The 20,182-nt window shown below is 45.0% G+C and overlaps 1 protein-coding gene and 1 long non-coding RNA gene across 8 annotated transcripts in view; one reads left to right on the top strand and one right to left on the bottom strand.

The window, feature by feature from the left end:
* The first annotated feature begins 457 nt into the window (after positions 1-457).
* CD7 (CD7 molecule) overlaps positions 458-20,182 on the top strand; it is a 39,167-nt gene continuing 19,442 nt past the window's right edge. For 2 of the 6 annotated variants that reach the window (XM_068913500.1, XM_068913498.1), the window contains exon 1: positions 18,538-18,827. Coding sequence is in view for 1 of the 6 variants with exons in the window: in XM_068913497.1 (XP_068769598.1) it covers positions 484-511 (28 nt within the window). In the remaining 5 variants the exon portion in view is untranslated. The other 4 variants (XM_068913499.1, XM_068913506.1, XM_068913497.1 and 1 more) reach the window with 4 other exon arrangements.
* Positions 2,274-3,816, bottom strand: LOC104139991 (uncharacterized). 2 transcript variants are annotated; one of them, XR_011135542.1, is made up of 4 exons: positions 3,759-3,816; positions 3,503-3,589; positions 2,843-3,183; positions 2,274-2,585 (listed from the first exon to the last, which is right to left on the bottom strand). It is a non-coding gene; the product is annotated as an uncharacterized lncRNA (long non-coding RNA). The 2 variants fall into 2 exon arrangements; XR_011135543.1 differs by lacking the exon at positions 3,503-3,589 and having other exon boundaries at positions 3,759-3,785.

Here is a 20,182-nt window from a genome sequence, read left to right as displayed (position 1 = left end):
GCAGCCCGCGGCATTTAGACCAGCTGGCGTGCCAAATGCATTCAGATTGCAGCTGGTTCCAATTCAGACAAATTTTGTAATACATTAAATTTATTCTCTTGCTAGCCCCGGGGTAAAGTGCATGTCCTGGCCCTCTGCAAAGTGGTGCTGTGTGAATGAGTGAGGCAATGAGTGCATAAGGCAGAGCATGCAGGCTTGCATTTGTGGGGGCACAGGAACACTCAGGGGCTGCCAGCCCTCCTATGCCCCAGTTGCCGCACCTCGCCGGTCGAGATGTGGCAGGCGACAGCCTGCAAAGATCCGTGTGCCAGGTTTGCTCTATTGAAATCACTGCAGTGAGAGGAAGGATTAGCGTTAACAACCTTGACTTCTGTCAGTGATTGATTTTAATCTTAAAAATTGACAGAGTCTGATTGGTTTGCTCTCCAGGCAAACAGAACAGTGACTAGTGAACAACACCAGAAGGACACTGCAAGCACAAACATGGGGCCCTTCTTGAGCAAACAACCAGGTAAGTAGATCCAGAAATGATTGTTCCAGCCCCCATTTCCCTCCTGCCTATCTGCTGAGCTGCTTTTGTCTCCCCCTGGAGTTCAGCGTCCCATTAGTCACCTAACTGTTGTGCTCATACTAAACGAGGCTTGTAGGGCTACCTCCTGCTCCCCTTCTGCCTCTGGCTGGACCACACTGCTGGGCCAGTTAATGGTTAACCCAGTTATCACCTCTTTGATATCAGGGTTTTTTGTTATATGCATAACGCGGCAGTCATTCAGAGCTTGAGACTGTGGGTGCTGCTGTACTCTAGGAACATGCAATTTACTTGAAAAAGCCCTTATTACGGGAAATACAGAGCTGGAATCGTGTTACTTTAAGTATCTGACAGCATTGGCAGTTGTGACTCTGACCTCTGTCATGAGTTCCTTTGTGTTAGACTCAACTTTGCCAAGAATTTAGGAGGATAAAACACTAATAAGAATCACTGTTGCTCTAGCGGATTAGAATATTATTACAGGAAATAGCTACTCTGCAAAAGTGAAAGGGTACGGCTTTGATATCCCTGAAAGAGCTTTGGGAGGGCCTTCACTTTTGTTGTTTGTAGCTTGTGGTGTGATTTATGGCTGATGAGAAAAGCCCCCCCCCCCCCCCCTCCCATGGGCAGCTCTGGTGTGTGTTCAGAGTTGAGCTCCTGATGTTTTCCAGCCTTGCTGTGGATGCTGCCTGGGCACATGGGCCCTCTTTAGTGGTTTTCTTCTGCGCCATGGTTCAGCAATGTCCAGAAATGGCACCTGGCTCTGCATTTCTCGGGCCCTGGGATATGTCAGTTTTGGGGAGGAGACCTGGCTCCCATCCTGGGTATCGCTTTTAGAAGAGCGCATCAGAATTAAAAGGTTCTGGTGCAGATGCTATTGGGGCTGTTAATGAGCCCTTCTCTTAAAGAAAAAGCTATCTCTTTCCTCCTCCTTCCTTGAAACAAAATATTGAGAGATGTAACTTTTCCACAGTGGGATGGGTAATTTTAGATCATATTGGACTCAACTTGGAAGTAAAGCTTACAGCTGCCCAAGGAGCCATCATCCCCCTGGAGCGACAGAGCAAGGAAATAGGGGTTCAGGGAGCTGATTGAAACAGCTGAAAACGGAGTTGCAGGAAGGGAGATATCCCAACTTTTGATGGGACAAATCTGAAACTTGCCTCTGCTCTTAGCAGCACGTGGTCTTGGGGTCTCTCGCCCAGCTGTCCCGGCTGAAAGCACATTGTTTTACGCAACAAAGCTCTTCCCTTGATTCCTCTCCTTAATGATGGGCTTGAACTTTGGGAAACCGCTGAGAGAGATCGAACCTCTCCCGCTGCCACTTCTGCCTGGTGGGAGGAAGCGCCAAGGCCACGAAAGGTGGGAATTGCAGGGAGGCTGTGCAGGGCAGGGGCTCCCTTTGCTTTCCTGCCTGCAAAATCTGGCTCCGGCTGTGTCTGGCCCACCTCTCCTGTGGCAGATGTGGAGTTTTCCTGCCCAGCTTCGGCACCTCGGCTCCTCTAACCAACCTGCATCTGTAGTTTCCTCCTCTCATTCCTACAGCAAACGATAAGCTCTTAATTCCTGAGCGAATACATAGTTCATGATTTTTCATAAAAGCCAAGCGCAACTCTCTAAAATGACAGAATAAAGGCAGTTGTGTGACCTAGATTCTCCTATGTATTTTTGGAGACTTTGTTACGTCAAAAATATTTGATTTCCTGCTGTTTGACCATGTCAAAATGTTTATTTTTCTCTCTGCTTTTATTATTTTAGAATAAACTGAAAGAACAAGTAGTGCTTGTACTGAGGTTTTTGTATCGTCTTTTCTGTGACATGAGGCCAGACAAAGTACAAAGTCACTTGGTAGTCTGCTCTCCAGAGCTTTCCATCGGCTCTTTCTCAGCTGAGAGTGGGTGCTTCTCGATTGCGACTGGTTGCTTTACTGTTGGATTTCAGTCTCACTGCCAGAGCCACAGCTCAGTCAACTTCTTCTAGCGGGGGAGAGAACGCATTACGTGATCATCTCTTGATTGTTGTTGTTGGTGGTGGTGGCAGTATTTCTTTCCTAAGCCTACAAAGATAGAAATTCATCATAAAAACTTCACAATGCTGTGTAAATGTTTCAGTAACCAGGCCCTGCAGCCGCTCGTTCTCGCTCGTGCCCTGAAAACGTCAGATCTGTGGCAGGCCTAGACCTGGCTGCTCCTGCAGCACGCTGAAGCTGCCGGCGCCTGTGTCGTGCTTGGGGAAGTGACGCCAGCAGGACTGTGGAAACAAGAGTTTCGCGACCGAGTGGCACAAGATAGGCATGCAGAGAACCGTACTTACATGTAACCCCCTTGAGAAACAGCAGACTGTGAGCCAGATTGATCCGAGTGCCATGCCGAGGCCGGCGCGCGCGCAGGATCCTGGCTGCAGGAGTGGGGTCAGCTGAACCTGCCGTGCCACCAGGCTGCTCAGATCTGTCCCAGGCAGTCTGGGTTGGAGAAGGCTGAAAGACGAACCTGAGCAAAGTTGTTTTCCATTTCCTCACCTGAATGCCGGTGGAAGGCGGCTGTAGAGGCTGGTATCCAAAGATTTCTGCCCTTTCCAGGTCCTCTCACAGCTCAACTTCCCTTAGTTTAACAAAGCAAAGCCTGGGAGACAGTGTAATTGTCATCTCTTTTACTCTGAGTAAAAGAAAAAATGAGGAAAATAGGCGCTCAAGTTTAAGAACAATGTTGGCATCAGAACAAAATTCGGTAAAAATACTAACGTTTTGCCAGCTCTCCCTATTCCTGTGCTGCAAGGAGTGGCTGCGAGGCCGGGCGCGTAGCTGGGGCTTAATGCTCCTTTGCAGTGACTATTGGGAGTACCTGGTTTTGTGATGCCGGTCTCTAGAGCTGTTCCCACCCCTGTAGCTGAGAGGGACTGTTTCATGTTCACCTGGAGGCAGTGCTGAGCCCCACTACGCATCCTTGGCCTCTGAGTTTTCCTGAGTTCACTTACCGTTGTGAGGCCGGCAGGGGAAGGCCTCTTGCGTTTTTTCCGTTATCTCTAGGTGAGTGACTTTGTTTGCGTGTTTGGTTTGACAGACTGGGGAGAAAAAAAGCCTGTGTTAGGAGCCGAGGGGTTTATTCCTGGGCGGTGTATGGGTATATTGAGCATAGAGAAGAGATCCCTTTTATTATGAAATTATTTCCTGGATCTTCCTATTTCCTGGATCTTCCCCTTTAAGATGCTGTCATGGAAGAGCAGCTCTTACCTGGGTGATGTCCACAGAAGCTCTGAGTTGTGTGAGTGGATCGGAGAGGTCAGCAAAGAGTCCCTAAGGAGGATTGAATGTAGGCCAATAGAAATGTGCACATGATTTTGGGGAATGGAATGAAAGGCAATGGGAACTTTGGCCTGGCGCAGTTCCTGATCAAATACATGTGTTGCCTATGTTGTGCTGCAGTTTTGTGGTGTGTCTGAGTTGGTTCAAGCGCAGAAATCATTGAAATTCAGTATTGAAATAAGTGAATCCCGCATATAGTTTGCATATTTCGCACTGGTTTTAATTACACTCTAATTATGTGGTATTAAATAGCATAATTATTTGTCTGTTTTTAAGTGTGAAAAAATCTAAATACAATGCCTTTTGGCTAACCCCGTTTGCCCCTTCTTTCTCGTCTTTCAAAACTGTGGGACCGTTTGGATTCAATACTTGCCTGGGTCAGCTATTTAAGCCCATTTTTCCCTGCGGCACTTAAACGTCAACTTCCCTTTGTGCTGTAGCGAAGGGCTCTTCTTTTAATTGCTTTCAGCACGCAGCACAAGGATGGCTTTGTGAACCCCACTTTCCTGCACTGCAGGGACAGGTGAGGTGACATTCCCTGGCTGGTTTCTCAGCACCATTCAGCGGGTCATGGAGATCTTGCAGGTCTCTGTTGCTTTTCCGGGCGCTTCCTCCTGCAGCTCATGTTTCATCTTTGTTGCTCCTCTTTGCATTTTTTCAAGTATTATTCTATCTTTTTGAAATGTGTGATGATCTGCACATAGATGTGAGTACACTGTGGTTTTGCACAGCAGCATAATGCTGTTACTTTGTTCCCTATCTCCTTCCTAGTACTTCCTGATGTTTGGTTTCATTTTGTGACTGCAGGTAGCACTTAGCTACTAATTTTTGGCATGTGCACTCTAACCGCAACACCTCTGTGTCGAAGGGGTAATTGTAAATTTAGACCTCATTGCTGCGCCAAGGGATGGTCAGATATTGTGTCAAGAGTCCTTGCTCCCTCCCTTCAGCTTTCTTTAGGCAAAAGTCCTCTTCTCCTACCCCTGTCACACACGTGCATCTGGAAAATGGGTATCTTGCCATATTAATACTACTACTAACAGAGAGGCAATAATGGTTGTTATAGGAGTATGTCTGTTTTCAGAGCAGGAAGGGAAAGTTGAATGGTTTCAATTCATCTTTTTCGTTTGTTCAGCTCCTGATTGGCAAGCTGTCTTGAGGAATAATGAGGTTGTGAATTGCCAAGCTTGTAGTGCCCAAAGTTTCCAACTGTAGATCTGCCAGGTAGCTAAGCTGGCAAAGGGCTCTGGAAACAGCTCATTGCTTGGGATGTAGCTGTAAGAGAGATTCTCTTATTGGCAAACTTGCCACACTTGAAATGGGGGCCAACTTTTACTAGGATTCAAGTCTCTCACCCTCGTGGCATGGAGATCTGCCCTGAAGCTTGAGTAGCAGTGGTGGCATCTACATAGCGATGACAAGGGCCTGGTGCACTGTGAGGCAAGAGTGCTTTGCAGCTGGAAAGGAGACGCTGGAAGGGTACATTGGTTCGGTTGCAGCTGGAGAGCAGGGAGCCAGCGCAGCAGAGCACTCCGGAGAGGGAAACTTGGTGCAAAGAGAATTTCTTTTCAGTTTTTCTGCCTGGCTTGGAAGTGAGCTCAGCCAAACCTCGCTGTAGGTCAGTGTCTGCAAGGGAAGTGTGTTGGAGGGAACGTGCGAGTGCCTAGCGGTGCCAGAGCACACTACGACCCATTGTTCCCCCCTTGCCTCCCAAGGCCAGAGTGTGAAACAACCTTGGGGGGGCTGTGGTTGGGCTGGAGCCCAGTGGCAAGCGCCAGGACGCGGCCTTGTACCTAACAAGGGATCCAGCCTCAAGCTTGCAGGTTTGCAGTGCAAATGGCTGGAGGCTTGAGGACAGCAAAGACACTGCCGTAGTTGCCAGGTTCTTCACTGCATGGGTTTTTAGTACAAATATCTGATATTTTAATTGTCCTGTCTGGGGATTTTTCACCCTCCTGTACGGGCTTCCTTGCCCACCCCCCCCCCCCCCCCCAAAAAGAGGAAAACTAGCTTTTCCAGTATTGCCGATAATCACTGCATTTTACACGGTAGCACTGCCCCTATCTCCTCAATGCACAGTAAACGTAATGATATAGGCTTGTGATTATACATCCCTTTCAAAGAGAACAAAAAAAAGTTGAAAATCTACAGATTCTTGGTACTTTGGAACCTGCATCTGGGTAGCAGGGGGCAAAGGCTGGCCTCAGCTGCATCAGAAGATAAGACATATAGGACGTTAAATCTGTGTGTATATGTCCTCTGAAACACAGATATGAGAAGGGAAATGTTAACTCAGTCTTTATTTCCTGAGGAAAGTGTTAAAAATTTCACAGTGAAGTGTAGCAGTTCTTCAGCTGATTGGAATCCCTTGCAAGGTGGGAGGTCAATGGAGTAGCACAAAATTCCCTCTTTTGTACCAGAGCTGAAATAATTTCTTCTCTGAGAATGAAATTCACATCACAAATAAACCTCTTTGTTATAACGGGCTGAATTAAGAGCAATGGAGTCAGATGTGGATTATGAGTCACCCAAGTAAGGGTTATGAAGGATGCAGCATTGCTGCAGGTGGCTCTTGTCAGTAGTGATGTTGGTGCTGTCTCCAGGGGCCACCAGAGAGATTTCTCAGAGCAGAATACGATGCTGGAGGGGCAATAGCCCCTCTCTCACCCCCGAGTTTCCCCCAAGACAGCTGTGCAACCAGCAAGCCTTAATCCCTGGCCTGAGTTGGTGGAGCAAATAGCTGAGCTGGTAACTGGAGAGCTAGAAGGCATGGCTTGTTTATGGGAGGTATTTTTTTTTTTTTAGTCACATCCTCTATTCTTCCATGCTTTTTTCACTGTTATTAATTTAATTTCTTTTCCTGGTATATTGGCCTACCTGTGTGTTCTTGTTTCTGGTTTTTGCCTGTGAGAGCAAAAGGTAGCATGCAAACAGCATATTGCAAGCCTTATGAGATCAGAAAAGTATCTTGCAGGCTCTCTCTTTGTGGCATGTGATGCTGGTGATTGCCTGCTACCTACCACCCCTGCTTGCTTCTGCAGACGGTGACTCCCACCAGCAGGTCCAACTGGTGCTGCTGAGCAGTATGTGTGGCTGTGACCTCTTGGGACTCATGTTGAATTGCATCATGAGAAAAAGTCTCACTTCGTGCTGCCATACTGAGCTCCTTGGGCTTCCTGGGGTCATGGCTCGGGATTGCAAGCTATTGCCTGAGCTGGCCCGATCAGCCAGCAGCACTGGGAGCTGGTCTAAACTTGCTCTTTGGTCCTGGGACTATATCTCTGGCTCTGCTCTTTGACAGTGCTACAAATGCTCATGCTGCTCTAAGGTTTGGGAACTGCTGGAGCGGAAAGAAGGAGCTGTGGCTAGGGCATTAGCTACTTCTGTGGCAAAAAAGCTGCTCATGAAATCACACCTTTAGTAGAGATTTCTACAGTAATTGTTGGATAAGTGCTATGAATTGTGCAAGTCCTACATATCAGCTTTTAAATGTAGCTTTTGAATCTCTGAAAAGAGATGTTTTGTTTTCTCTGTTAAATTCCTTATTGGCTCAGTATTTTCAGTAATTTCAGAGGGATGTCCGTTTTTGAATTGGCTATGCCTTGTGGAGCCAGAAGTCATCGCAAGAATAACTGCACCTGAAAAGAAGATAGGGACTGTTCTGCATAACCTTTGATCCCTACAAAATTTTATTTAGGGAGTAATCTACTTCTCAGTGTAGTTTGTACTGGTTATATCTAACGGTTGAAATTTTGCTTGCAGTATTTGAAGCCTTTTGGGTTTTGTTATTCTCCAGGCCATATCTATATTTAAAACTTCCCAGAAGGCGCATGAGAGCTGCTCTGTGAGACACCAAGGAATGTGTCAGCAAGGTCACTGCCTTCTAAATACTCAGCCATGTTCTATATTTTAGAGTAGTAATCAATTTTTTTGTGTTTGCCCAAGTGTAATTGTTATGCAATTCCTTCATTATAGGTTTGATAAGAATATGTCAAAAGATGTGGACTCTGCATTTTACAAATGCAGACAGAAACTGGTGAACTTACTGAACACACGCATCTAGAACTGAGTCGTGGCATTCAGTGACCATCTCGAGCAAGCCTTTGCTGGGCAGAGGGCAATCTGTATTCCCCTCTGAAGTCCAGAAGAGCTTTTACGGCAGGTAAACCAGAGTGTGGCAAGGACAGGTTGGTTCAGATCAGAATGCTTGTCTATCTCAGAACTGGGATGAGCTGTTTGGTAGTCCTGGCTTTTAAGCTTGAAGGCCCATCGTGTGCGGTGTATATTTGTTTAAGCAATACAGTCAAGTTTTGAACACATAATATACTAGTATAAATTTTCCATGCCAGCAGTCCCCCCAGCCATGACTGTTCCCAGGGAAATTTACAGCTGGGTGTTTTTGTGTGCTCTGCTGACCAGACAGAGCCATGACAAAGCATGAGGCCAGAACCAGAGCGGCTGCAGCGCCCTGAGAAACTGGCTTTTCCACCTGCTGTAGGAATGATGCTTTCCCGATGGGGTAACGGTAGGCGGAGAGCGCTGGATCTGAGGTTAGCAAGCAGCTGGTGGATGTTTTCAGCCTCCTGATGTTTTTTGAGAAACAGCCCGGAGAGCCGGCGCTTGTGGCCCAGCTGAGCTCAGTTCAGAGGAAAGCAGAGCTGTTGGCCTTCCTGAGATAAGTCAGGCTGAATCTGGAGATGGCTACAATAGCATTAAGGTCGTTGCCAAGCCTGGAGTGCAGCTGACTTTCTGTCACAGTTTTCTTTCTCAGACGTGCTCTTCGTATGCCAGAAAAGAGACAAGGGAAGCATAACAGTGTCATAAAGGAAATGCTGTTCTGCACAAGTATTTCCCCTCCCAGAAGGGAAATCCCTGCTGGTCTTTCCAGGCTGCATTATATTTGCTTGGCCTTTGGCAAGGCAAGATGATGTGTGGATAAGCAGTGATACTGGACAGCAGATGAATCCCTTTGTCCCGGAGAAGGAAAGGATTGCATCACTGTTTCTCAGATGTGGAAAACAATTGGTGAGACCTGGTCTGCCGTGGATACCAGCTCAAGGAAATTCATATTGGGACGGCAAGCGCTCTATAGATGCATATGAGGGTAGCTTTTGTTATATGGCTCCTTGAAAAGAAAAAAAAAAGGGGGGGGGTTGGGGGAGTCACTAATTCTCTTACTTGACATAGCCCTCTGCATTTAGAAGAGAAGTGAGGTCTCTAGTCCTAACAGAAGAGCCTATGCATGCAGGCCCCTTCAGAGATGTTCACAGATTAAACAGGATGTCTTGGCAGGTTGGAATCTAGTGTCAGTCTTAAGTAGACAAATTTTGTCATAGCTTATAAAATATTGCTGTCGATCATGACAGATTTGTACCTTGTGCTACGCTCTTCCTCTTGGTGGAAGAAATGTGCGTGCTATGCAAATAGGATGGTAGACCAGCATCTTGCCCGTGCTTCTGATCTGCTACCAAAAGCCAACCTAGAAGAAGCACAAACAATCTGGAAGTGGGGTAGCAGCAGTTGGGAGCTGACCTCTCCTGCATCCTCATTCTGTTTCACACTGTAAAATCCTTTGCTTTTGAGAACCTACACCTGCTCGTTCCTTAATGAAAGCCCCTTTCTCCCACAGACTGCAGGTGGATCATACGAGATGACACCTGCCTGTCAATTAGTATTTCTTCCTAGTGCATCCAGGGTTAGCCTCATCCCCCTGCCACTCTTTGCTAAAGACTGGAAGTGGTTTCAGTTATGGCCCAAAGTGCATGACTGGAGAATGAAACATGATCTCTCAACTGCTTTTCGTGTGCCGTTGCAGGGTCAGCAGTTCTAGGCAGTTCATGGTAGGGGCACGCTTGTGTCTAGATCCCTCCTAACGTTAGTTAGCTGGGATTCAACTCAATTTGGCCTGCAGCACCTAAATCTAATACACCGTACCTACGACTGCCAATAACTTTTGCTGGTGGATTCATTTCTGGTGGTTACTTTCCATGTCCCTGAAGCAGGAGCTTTGATTTGTGGCAGCAAATGTTTCAGATGTCTGCACTGAGGTTTCCAGGAACTACCCTGGCTTTCTTATGATCCGCCTTGACCACTAATGTCATGTGCTGCACCTGCCCTGTACTTTGCTAAGTTTCATGTAGCTTTTGTAGTGTCAGGTGTTATTTAAAACGGGAGGACTTTAAACTGAAAAACTGCTGCCATAAATAGTAATTGCTGCAGTAATCCCTGTATGGGAATGCACAGTAACATTATGGAAATGAAACCGAAAGCTGTGCCGTGTTGGGCCTGCTGAAGTGAATACCAAATATGACGTTATTCAGATTGCCGTAATGCTTTTATTGTAATGTTTACCAAACCAACGTGCCTTCCCTTGCTGCAGTCGATGACTGTAAAAGCTAACAGATACCGATGGCAGCCCTGAGCACAAACAGCGTGCTGGCCCTCTCCTACCCTGCATCCAAAGGCTGTGCCAACAACCAGACCCGTAAAACTCTGCTAGAGCCATTAACTTGAAAATAATCTAAAGTGTTATTAAAGTGCTGGAGCTGCAACAGCAATCAAATGTTGGAAAGTCATCGAAATGAACTGTGTGGCAGGGAGATGGAGGGAAAATTCAGTAGATTTTTTTTCTGGAGCGCTCCTTGTCTTGTCAAGGCAGGGGCTGTAGCAGTTTAGCTGTAACTCTGCTCCCATACACCTTGTGCTTTGGTGCTGTCAGTCTGCCCCGCTTTCCATTGCTCTGCCCAAGTGGCTTTTGTCCATAATTTGATGTATTTCCACCGCATGGTGCTCCTGCCTCACCCACGAGGCTGGTGTCTGCCAGGGAGGAGCATGATGAATTCCTGCTCCAGCATCTGTCCAGGACACATACATTTTTATTTTCCATCCCGGTGCTGGGGCTGGCATACAGGGCGCTGGGCCAACATGCCCACGATCGCTGGCTGGGGCAGGCACGCTGTCTACCCGTGAGCCACATGTCCCCTCCACAGCAGTGGCTTGTGGCCCTTAACGTTTTATAACCTTTAAGTTTTCTGCATGGGAAAAATTCTCCATTAGTCAGGTGGCTTTGGTCATGGTTGCCAGACCAAATGGCACTGGCAGGCCTTCTCACATGCATTGAACTTCCTCTTCCTTGGCTGACATCGGCGTGCTTATGCTTTACACAAAATGTTCTGAACGCGCTTTGAAGAAACAAGGTGACTCTTTCAGACACTGATACATAAATTCAGGCAGACTGGGTGGCTAGTTTGCAAGCAGCTGGGTGCTTATCTTAAAGGGTGCTAAGCACCCTGTAAGTGTACCTGTGTTTCAGGCCAGGATGGTCAGGGAAGTGTCAGATTTCTTTAACGTTATTTTGAGAGAAGTTGTGAGCCTCAGTTTACAGGCTGCTTGGAGGATATAGTTTTAAAAGTCTTTAAGGCACTTGCTACTGCAATACAAGGTGTATCATTTTGTTTTTGTCAGAGTATGGGCAGCCAAAGCATTTAATAGAACTTTAGTACTAAAGATAGAGAAATATTTTATAGCCCATTGTATGTCTCAATACACCACTGGCTTTTTTAAGAAGTTAAACCAAAGCTTTCTTAGGAAAAAAGTATAAAAACTTGCAACCTGTGTCACCAGTGAGGCACGTATGAGGAAAATATACCAAAATGTTATTTTAAATGAAACCCTAGGCAAGAGCTAGACATTCATTTACCAGCCAGAGAACCGTTAGTCTTTTAACCTTGAGCTGCAAAAGATGAACTGGCAGAACCAGACTTAGAGGTTGAAAATCCTGTAGCCCTCAGGAGAAAGAGAAGTAAAATGGAGCTGATGATAAAACTGGGATGGCCGAATTAATCTAGGTGCAGGGTGGCAGCCTCTCAAAGCTTAGTGTCTGGCCCCGAGCAACATAGTTTGGAAGGCATTTGGAAGAGAAAGCAAAATCTCAAAGTCAAACAAGTAGCAGGCGTTTCTGCATTGTTTTACCTCTGCAGGGCTGTGCCAGGACCTCTGCTTGCAGCTGCAGCTCCTGAGAAGTCCAGCTCTGCACTAGCTGGGTGGTAGGGTTGGTGGAAAAACCTCTCCTGGACAGGAGGAGCTGCTTCAGAGGGTTTTGAAGCCACTCGTGACACTTGTGTTCTTTCATGCAGTAAGGTCTTTAGGTCTTTAATTGGACCATGTGGACAGACTTATAGCTAATCATTTCTAAAATAATTATGAGAACAGGCAAACAGATTTGCAGCTAATGATGGGCGTAGCTTGCTACCAGGGGAAGATATTCCTCAGTAACTACAGGAGAACATTCCTTCTCAGCAGATGTTGAGAGATGGTTCGACTTTTTTGTGTTTGTACCTAGGTTGTAGGTGACCTGCTCACACCCATTTGCTGACCCCTGTAATGCTGCATCCTCTTATCAGGGAGGAACAGTAAGTCTACCCTTATTGAGTGTAACAGACCACATAATTCCCTCTGCGTGAATACTGCAATGACTTTTCCGGCCTTGAAACTGAAATAATCTTACTTTCATTCAGTAAATTTGGGCAGACATGAAAGCCTTGCTCTTTAAAAGCTCCATTTGTGTTGCACAAGCTGTGGTAAACAGCAGAAACCAGCCTAAAGTCTGGCATTTGGGAAAGGATGCAAGAACTGGAAGAGTGGTCATTATTTTACATAAATTTGCAAGTAAGAGAAATATAGTCAGAGTGCTTGGTGCTTATTAGCACTAGCTTCGATAATTAACTTCTGGACAGTTAATGTAGATACTATTTATGTCAAGTAGATGAGTGTTTCAGTGCAGTGAGTTTGCGGAAGCTTTTCACACCAAGTCCAGTCGTCTTTGTAACATAAAACAGGAACAGATAGTTTGTGGTCAGATTCATAGGCTAGAAAAATGTTTTGAGGTACCTTGTAAAGCTACAGTTTTGTTTCTGTACAAAGCACTGTGGATTTTAGGGAAAGTGGATCAGTTTTGCGTGTGTGTAATTGACGGCACTTGCCAGCGCTCTTGCGCGAGGGTGAGCAAAGTACTCTGGGGATGGACTGCAGTCCTTGGAAGGACGGGGAGACTATCCTTTGGGCATCTTTCTGTTCACTGCATTTTCCTTAGCCTCTCCATCCTGAAGTCTCTGACTAGGTGATTTATTTATAAGAAGAAACGGCTCAGGTTCCCCCTAGCCCAAGGGAAGGATCCCTGCTACTTGCACCTCATGGTTAACTGGGGTGGATAGAGGAAAAGGTTGCTTTGGCTGGGACATTAGAGATCGTGGGCCTGGGGTGTGAGCTGCCACCCTCTAACTGAGAGGACAAGGGAGTTTGGGGCAGCGGGAAGCTGGGCTGACCAGGAAAATTCCAAGGAGCCCAGCATTTTGAACAAAGAGCAAATCCTTGTCATCTGGGCAAACAAAGTGTGCCTGCTGCGGGAGAAGCTGGCTCATCTGTTTCTCTAAGTGCTGCAATTTGGATATCAGTATAGGGAAAGGCCTTGTTAAAAGATCTCAGCTCTCTCAAAAAATGTCTGGCTGGGAAGCATGACCATCTGGACACAGTGTACGTGTTCAAAAGAGCCCAAGTCTTATCCTGGTTGAAGGCTGGCTATGTGGGGGCAGACAATGACTCAAAGAGCTTTGGGGCGTAGCGGAGCCAACAGCATGATCTTTGGGAGTCACAGAGGTGCGCTGGGGACCCTTGGGAGCCGTGGCCGTAAGCCTGCTGTCAGAGGAAACTCAGCCGGCCATCAGCATCCAACCTCTGCTAGATCCATGCACCAGAGCTGCCACTGGGACTTTCTGCTCAGGATATAGTAAGCGCGTAACAGCTCCTTGGTAAGACTTTGAATTTTACTTTGATCTAATTATCTCTTGATTAAACTGTTAGGAATCATTCCTTTCATCTCTCATTTTTGATTTTGTAATGTTGCTTTCTGATCAGCCTCATCTGCCTTTCTGATATTTCTTCACAGCTTCTTTGTGGAAGAATAAAACTCTAACATGGCAACATACCTCTCCAGCTGGTATGTAAGCAAACAATTAGAAAGTTGAGAGACAGTGAACACAAAACTAGTTTTTCTGATCAAATAGTCTATTTTCTATTCTTATAAAATTTCTTTGCATAGTCATGGACAGATGTTTTACAGGATGATGTAAAAGAATCTAGTAATGGAATAAACTGCTTCTTGGTGAAATTTATTTCTAACTCCTAGGTTTTTCCAGCTATGTAAAGAATTTATATCCACTAGAAAAAGCTTTTCAATCTAATTACTTTCTCTTATCAGTTTTGAATATGTTGTTTCCTGACCACATCAAATGTTATCATGTTCTTATATTGTAAATAAGTAAGAACATCCATGCCTTTTAATATACTACATATTATTTTGCATACCTGTATTGCATCCTGTGTGTGACCAGTTCAAATTACTTCTTTCCAAAACAATGGGATCACGCTAGGGATGAATTTTGGCCTTTTAATAAAGGCTTAAAAGTCACAGTATGTAACTAAAATTTATAGCTGTCTGAAGCTCACATGATTCTTAGGCTAACCTACAAAACCCCTTTCTGCTAGCAATATTTTTGAGTGTCTCATTGGTTTCTGTTGCAGGAAATCACCACTGCCAAGAGAGATTTGTGACTGCTGTTTTTCATAGCAGCATCTCTTACAGTTTTACCAGGTGAAAATTATTGCATATACTAAATGTTGTAAGGCACATTTCCAGAAAAACTTTCAACTGGTATTTGCAACTGAAGGGTTGAAGCCTGACAGGTGGGTTACTTAGCAATAAAGAACACTTCTATGATACTACACAGATTGTGTTGTAGACAATCACGTTTTGCATTTCTGTGTTTTCTTTTAGCCATAAAGGACTTCATATGCTATTTTGGCGACATTCCAGATTAGCAAAGCAGCCCCTGGCAGGCATAAAAGGATAAGTTATGTAGATAGTTGAGCTTTGGAGAGCAAAAACAGTGGTGAAATACACTGGGACCAGTGCTGTACTGGACCAGTGACTATCAATGCACAGATTTGAGATAGGTCCCTGGGCCTTATTAGAACAGCCCTTTGCCTTCTTGATTTTCCAGCACATGGAATAAGGTATGCAAAAAACAGATAACAGCCCTTTGAAGGGTAAAGGGACAGGAACCCAGAACACTACCTGGGGTCATAGATATGCCTAAGAAACTCTAGTTTCCTCTGAGTTCATAGCATTTGATTTTCGTCTCTTGTCTTCTGGTCCATTTCTAACGTTGAGGTTCTGGGTAAGTTTCTGGCCAGGGTTAATGTTAGTATTCTGGGCTGGTTTTTTCTGGATTAAAGAAAGAGGTTTTTTAGTGTCAGGGTACATCATACAAAGCAAATTTTTTTTGGCCAAAGGGGAAAATTCATGTTGGAGGTTATATCTCTTGGAAGTTAAAAAGCTGGATTGAAGAGTAGAGTTTCTAGGATTATGGAAGTGTAAATAGTCTAACAAGGATGCTGATATTAGTGACATTGGTAAAACATAATATGACTGTCCTTCTACTTGGTTCTCTGCAAGTTGGGTAGGCTTTAAGGACAATACTGTGTACGCAAATAGGTTTTCTAAACAGTTCAGGTGCCACGGAATATCTTGTGATCTTATTTCCCGAAGCTCTTTTGTCATGGAACACAAGACAAGAAGGTCCTGCAGACTGCAAAGAAAAATAAATTACTAAGGTATCTTTCTGTGCTATAAGAGAAGAGGAAATTCCCCACTGAGGGCATAAATTAATAATATCTTTTTCTACTTATCAGGCACTGAATTTATAGTCAAAGGATGCAGTGCAAGCTATATTTGTAGGAGGCTGAGTGTGAAAGTGTCAGCATGGACATTAAGAGTTTAAATTCTCCAGTCATTTCTTGGATACTGATGTTTGTTGTCTGTTCCTAGAAATGACAGTGTAGGCAGCATGTGTTTCCTCCAGATTTCTGGTTCATGCTTGTAGAAGACAGGCATTTGGGGAAGTAGGTAACCACTCACAAGGAACACTAAGAATGAAAGACCCCATGAGAATGGGGCAAGGGGAACTCAATACTGTGAATCTTGTTCATGCTTGTAGAAGACAGGCATTTGGGGAAGTGGGTAACCACTCACAAGGAACACTAAGAATGAAAGACCCCATGAGAATGGGGCAAGGGGAACTCAATACTGTGAATCTTAAGAAAAGGCTACTATGTGGATCGGTATTACCAACTTCTTGTACTTGGAAAGTAACTTATTTGCTCTGAAAAACCAATAAGGGCAAAAAGGGGTGCGAGAACTTTTTTGAGGCGGATTCTCAGCTAGAATATTGATGTCTTCTGTACTGACGGTTTGCATTAGGACTTGAAGATAGCTACTATTTAGATGGGCTGAACTGAAAAAAAAAAAAAAAAAAAATCATCCTGCCAGCAATTCCCCAAAGGAGATTAGGGCATTATTCAGTTTTTCACAGGAAGTTAACCTAACAAGGCCCTGAAGGAAGGAGCAAGACATCACTGTAAGGCAACCAGATAAGGAAGTACCCAAGTAAGCCTGAAGAGAACTGCTTGAACTACAGGTGAACCATCCTAATCAGCATAATAAAAAACCCACCCACAAGCAGGGAAGCCCCCCTGCTGGTCAAAGCCCCTTCCCCGTAGAGCATGCGAAGTAGAAAAAGAGGATACTGTGGCTTTAAAGGAAGATGAGACCTAGCAGAACCAATGGGAACAAGGACGACTTAATGTAGTTGTAAAGTGTACTGATAACTGTATATGCTTAAACTGCATAAAGCGTAAGCTGTGTAGTAATTAGGTGTGCTAGCTTTGTGGGAATTACCACCTAGCACACACCTCTGCGCAGAAATGAAATAAACGGATATCTCGACTCTGTGTCTTTCTCAGCTCATTGCACACCAGGTGAAAGAACCCTTCTTTGGGACAACAAAAGGACGGAGAAAGCTCACAAGAGTACAACTTTGATCCATGTGTTCCTCTTCCAGATGGCTTCCATAAGGTCTTACCTGAGACAAGTAGCAGAGTGGAAAAATTAACATAGCTGAAAACTATTTTTACTTTAGTATAAAACATAAGGGGGGGTCAGCTCAGAAATAGGAAGGTGGAGAATTTTTCTCCTTTCCTTGTTCTGGTCATTCCTTGAGACCACCTGCAATCTGAAAAGGGGATCAACAAGTGAAATACTAGAACAAGGAAGCTAGTATGGATTTTCAGAGGAGCCAGAAGGACTGTGGTCTCCTAATGGAGACACTGTGTGCAGTAGTACATGTGGCTGAGGCCATATGTTGAAATAGCAGCAATGCAGACTGATGCCACCATTACAACTGTCCTCTGGATGAAGGCAGAGAGTTATCAGGGTGTTCAAGCTCTTTCTCCACCTATCTACATTGTAAAGTGCATCAGGTGCCATGCACACAGGAATTCTTTTAGTTTCTTTATTAACTGATTGAACTGAAGGCTGACTTGTTAGACCTGTTTTTCTTCCGTAATAGCAACTTATTTTTTAATGAGAACTTTCAGATTGTCTCAGCTGCCTGGGAAAACTGCAATGCCTGATGGTTTGGCCCCATGGTGAGCTGAGCAGCTTGACCTTGCTGGAAGCAGTTGACATGGGTGCGTCTTTGAGATTTCTGCTGCTGAGGGAGAGATGCTGCACTCCCTGATCTCAGTGAGCAGGCTGGAGAGGGAAATGTTGAGTTTCCTGGGGGTCCTAAGAGAGCTCTAGCACCCCCTCGTAATAGTGCGTGCATAGTCACACCACATAGTATCAGTGGTAAATTTTGGAGTCTTGCAGTTATTGTGTCTTTTTCTCTTCCTTTAGATAAGGGCTGTGTTCGCCTTTGATCTCCCCTCAAGCAGAAGCACTTACTGTGTTCTCTCTAGAAACATCGAAACCCTTCCAGGAGGTGAGGGGTGGTGGGTGTCGGAGTTGTGCTCTGACTATGCGTTGGACAGAGAAGATGCCTAGCTCTGTTTCGGAGCTTCACAGAGGGGACTACACTGTCTCCCCAGACTGCTCCAGGAGTGTTAGGATAGGCAGTAAAGCACCTCTGGTGACTGCCTTGCAGTGGGCCTCGTTTCAGCTGTTTTCAGATTGTGGCTGGGTCTTCCTTTCTCAGAAATGAATTTGACAAAGTGCTTCTGAACTCATGCAGAAGTGACCCAGAAGTCCTTATTCAATGATCAGAGGTAATAAATAACAGTTGCTCTACTCCAGAGAAACTACAGAGCCATTTTAAAAGTGGTCCACTGAAAAAATTAATGCAGATAGCACTGATCTCCAAGTGCTTTGCCAAGGCCGATGAGCATTATTTGCCATGAGTTGGAATGAGACTTTAGGAATGAGAGTGGTTTCCCTGACTTACCGAGGGATGGGTAGATGATCTCCCCTCCCTCTGGTCCCGACAGGCATGACTGCTCCTGCTGGGGTATGTGAGGGACACCAGTTCAGCTGAAAAGCAGAAGTGCAGCTTGAAGCGTGCCGCTTTCGGTGGGTGTCTTTCAACAGTGATCCCTGCTGGGCATTGAGACAAATTGTCCTGAGTTCAGTTCAGTTGTCTCCTGCTCTGGGACTCCCCTTGCAGCCAGCCAGTTGGTAGCAGGCCTAGGAGCAGATCTCAAATCCAGTCTGTTTTACATCACTAATTGCAACACCTAGAGCATTAGATTTAATACCCAGTTACCCATGAAGGTGGCATACTCAGTAAGCAGGTTCTTCAGGTGCAGCAGGTGGGTGTGATTTCTCCACGGCATCCGGCCGGGGAGTGCTACGCAGCAGTGCTCCATGCCTTGCTCCTTGGCACCAGTGCTCTGAGCTTTGCCAGAAGTGAAAGTGAAAATCCAGTTGCTTTTTAAATAAAGGAAAAGGTGGCATTGTTCCTTTTTCCCTCAGAAAGCCCAACAGCTTGCACGGCTCATGAGCAGGGCTCTGAAAGGGGAGGAAATGCTTTAGAAGCTGGACAGCTCGCTTGTTCATGGAGTCCCCTGCTGCAGGGCTCGCTCCGTTGGAAACACATCACCCTTGAGGTACTCGTACTGTGTTATTCTTTGCAAAGTCTTATCTTACAGCCAGTCTTTTCTCTTACAACGTGTTCCTGTTTCCTCTACTTAAGCAGGAGTTTAGGAATGTGCAGAAAACTTTCTGTGGGAGGAGGGAAATGAACTATGTAGTCTATGTTTTCTGTGTGGAAGAACGTCTGCTGCGTAGTGCACACGAGCTCTCTAAGTGAGTGATACAGCTCTTTACAATCCTGATTCTTTTTCCAAAGATTTGAATCCTGAAGGGTCTGTGACGAGGGAGAGGGATCTATCTTTACGCATGGCTTTTCATGTTCTTGTGGCTAATTCAATAAGTTATCAGGTTTCTTTCTGGATTTATAGTCTCTCTTGTAAACATGAGCCAGCTTTTAGCTTTTGAGTGCCTTTAGGAATGCAAAATCTGAGCTTCATCAGCATGTTTTACTCATAGGTAAATTGCTAGGGAAACTGGTTTGCAGTAAAGACTTAGGCTATGGGTAGTGAGTGGAAAATACTGTAGTTTTGAGTGCTGGGCTGCTAGCTTTCCTGTGGCTCTGCGCTGCTTTCACAATGTTGACATGAATGCAAACCAAACAGTACAATTCTGTACAATTGTGAGTGACCACAGAAGTTGTAAAACATATCTGTTAGAACATTTTCATTTTCATGTAATTCTTAAATAATTTTCCCTACATCCAGTTAACCATTATTATTTTTAATTACCTTTACTTTTCACTATCTTTACTTTGTTTCACTTAACATTTGAAGACAAAGGATAATTCGTCAGGAGGGTTGCAGTAAAAATCTTTGTAAGCCTCTTCCTTTTGGATGGGGAGCTATCACCAAATCTGGAACTGATGGTCTGCTGCATTCTTTGTTGCTATGGCTAAGCTTCCAAATGGGATTTGTGGGAACTTCCATCTCCTTTGATTCAAAAAAACCCACAAAAACCAAAAGAGAAAGCATCAGTCAGTAAGGATATTGGTTTTAAAATAAAAGAAAGAAAACCAGTGAAGGAGTTGATTCTACTTGCCTTAATATGCTGCGAACTCGAAACAAACACCTCAGTAACATTTTCCAGTGGTTCTGGGGAAATAGGTTTCCCCAGAAACCTATGGAGGTTTCTCTCCTCTTTCTACGGAGGAACCTCTCTATGGAGGTGGTGCAGTTTGCCCACTGGAGTTTTGCAGGTTTTTTGCAGCTCAAGGACAGTGTCAGTCCTATCAGTCACTCTGTTCCCTGGCTTGCTGGAAATGTTGAAACAAAGTATGCTCACAGGCTCACTGTGGAAATGGCTGTTTTGTCCTTTTCTGTGGTTTTTGTATTTATTTTTTATTGCAAAAGCTTAATGAAAGTTGTATTCA

The sequence above is a fragment of the Struthio camelus genome, chromosome 19 (assembly GCF_040807025.1).
Source record: "Struthio camelus isolate bStrCam1 chromosome 19, bStrCam1.hap1, whole genome shotgun sequence".
NCBI lineage: Eukaryota > Metazoa > Chordata > Aves > Struthioniformes > Struthionidae > Struthio > Struthio camelus.
This window is presented reverse-complemented; position numbering and strand designations above follow the sequence as displayed.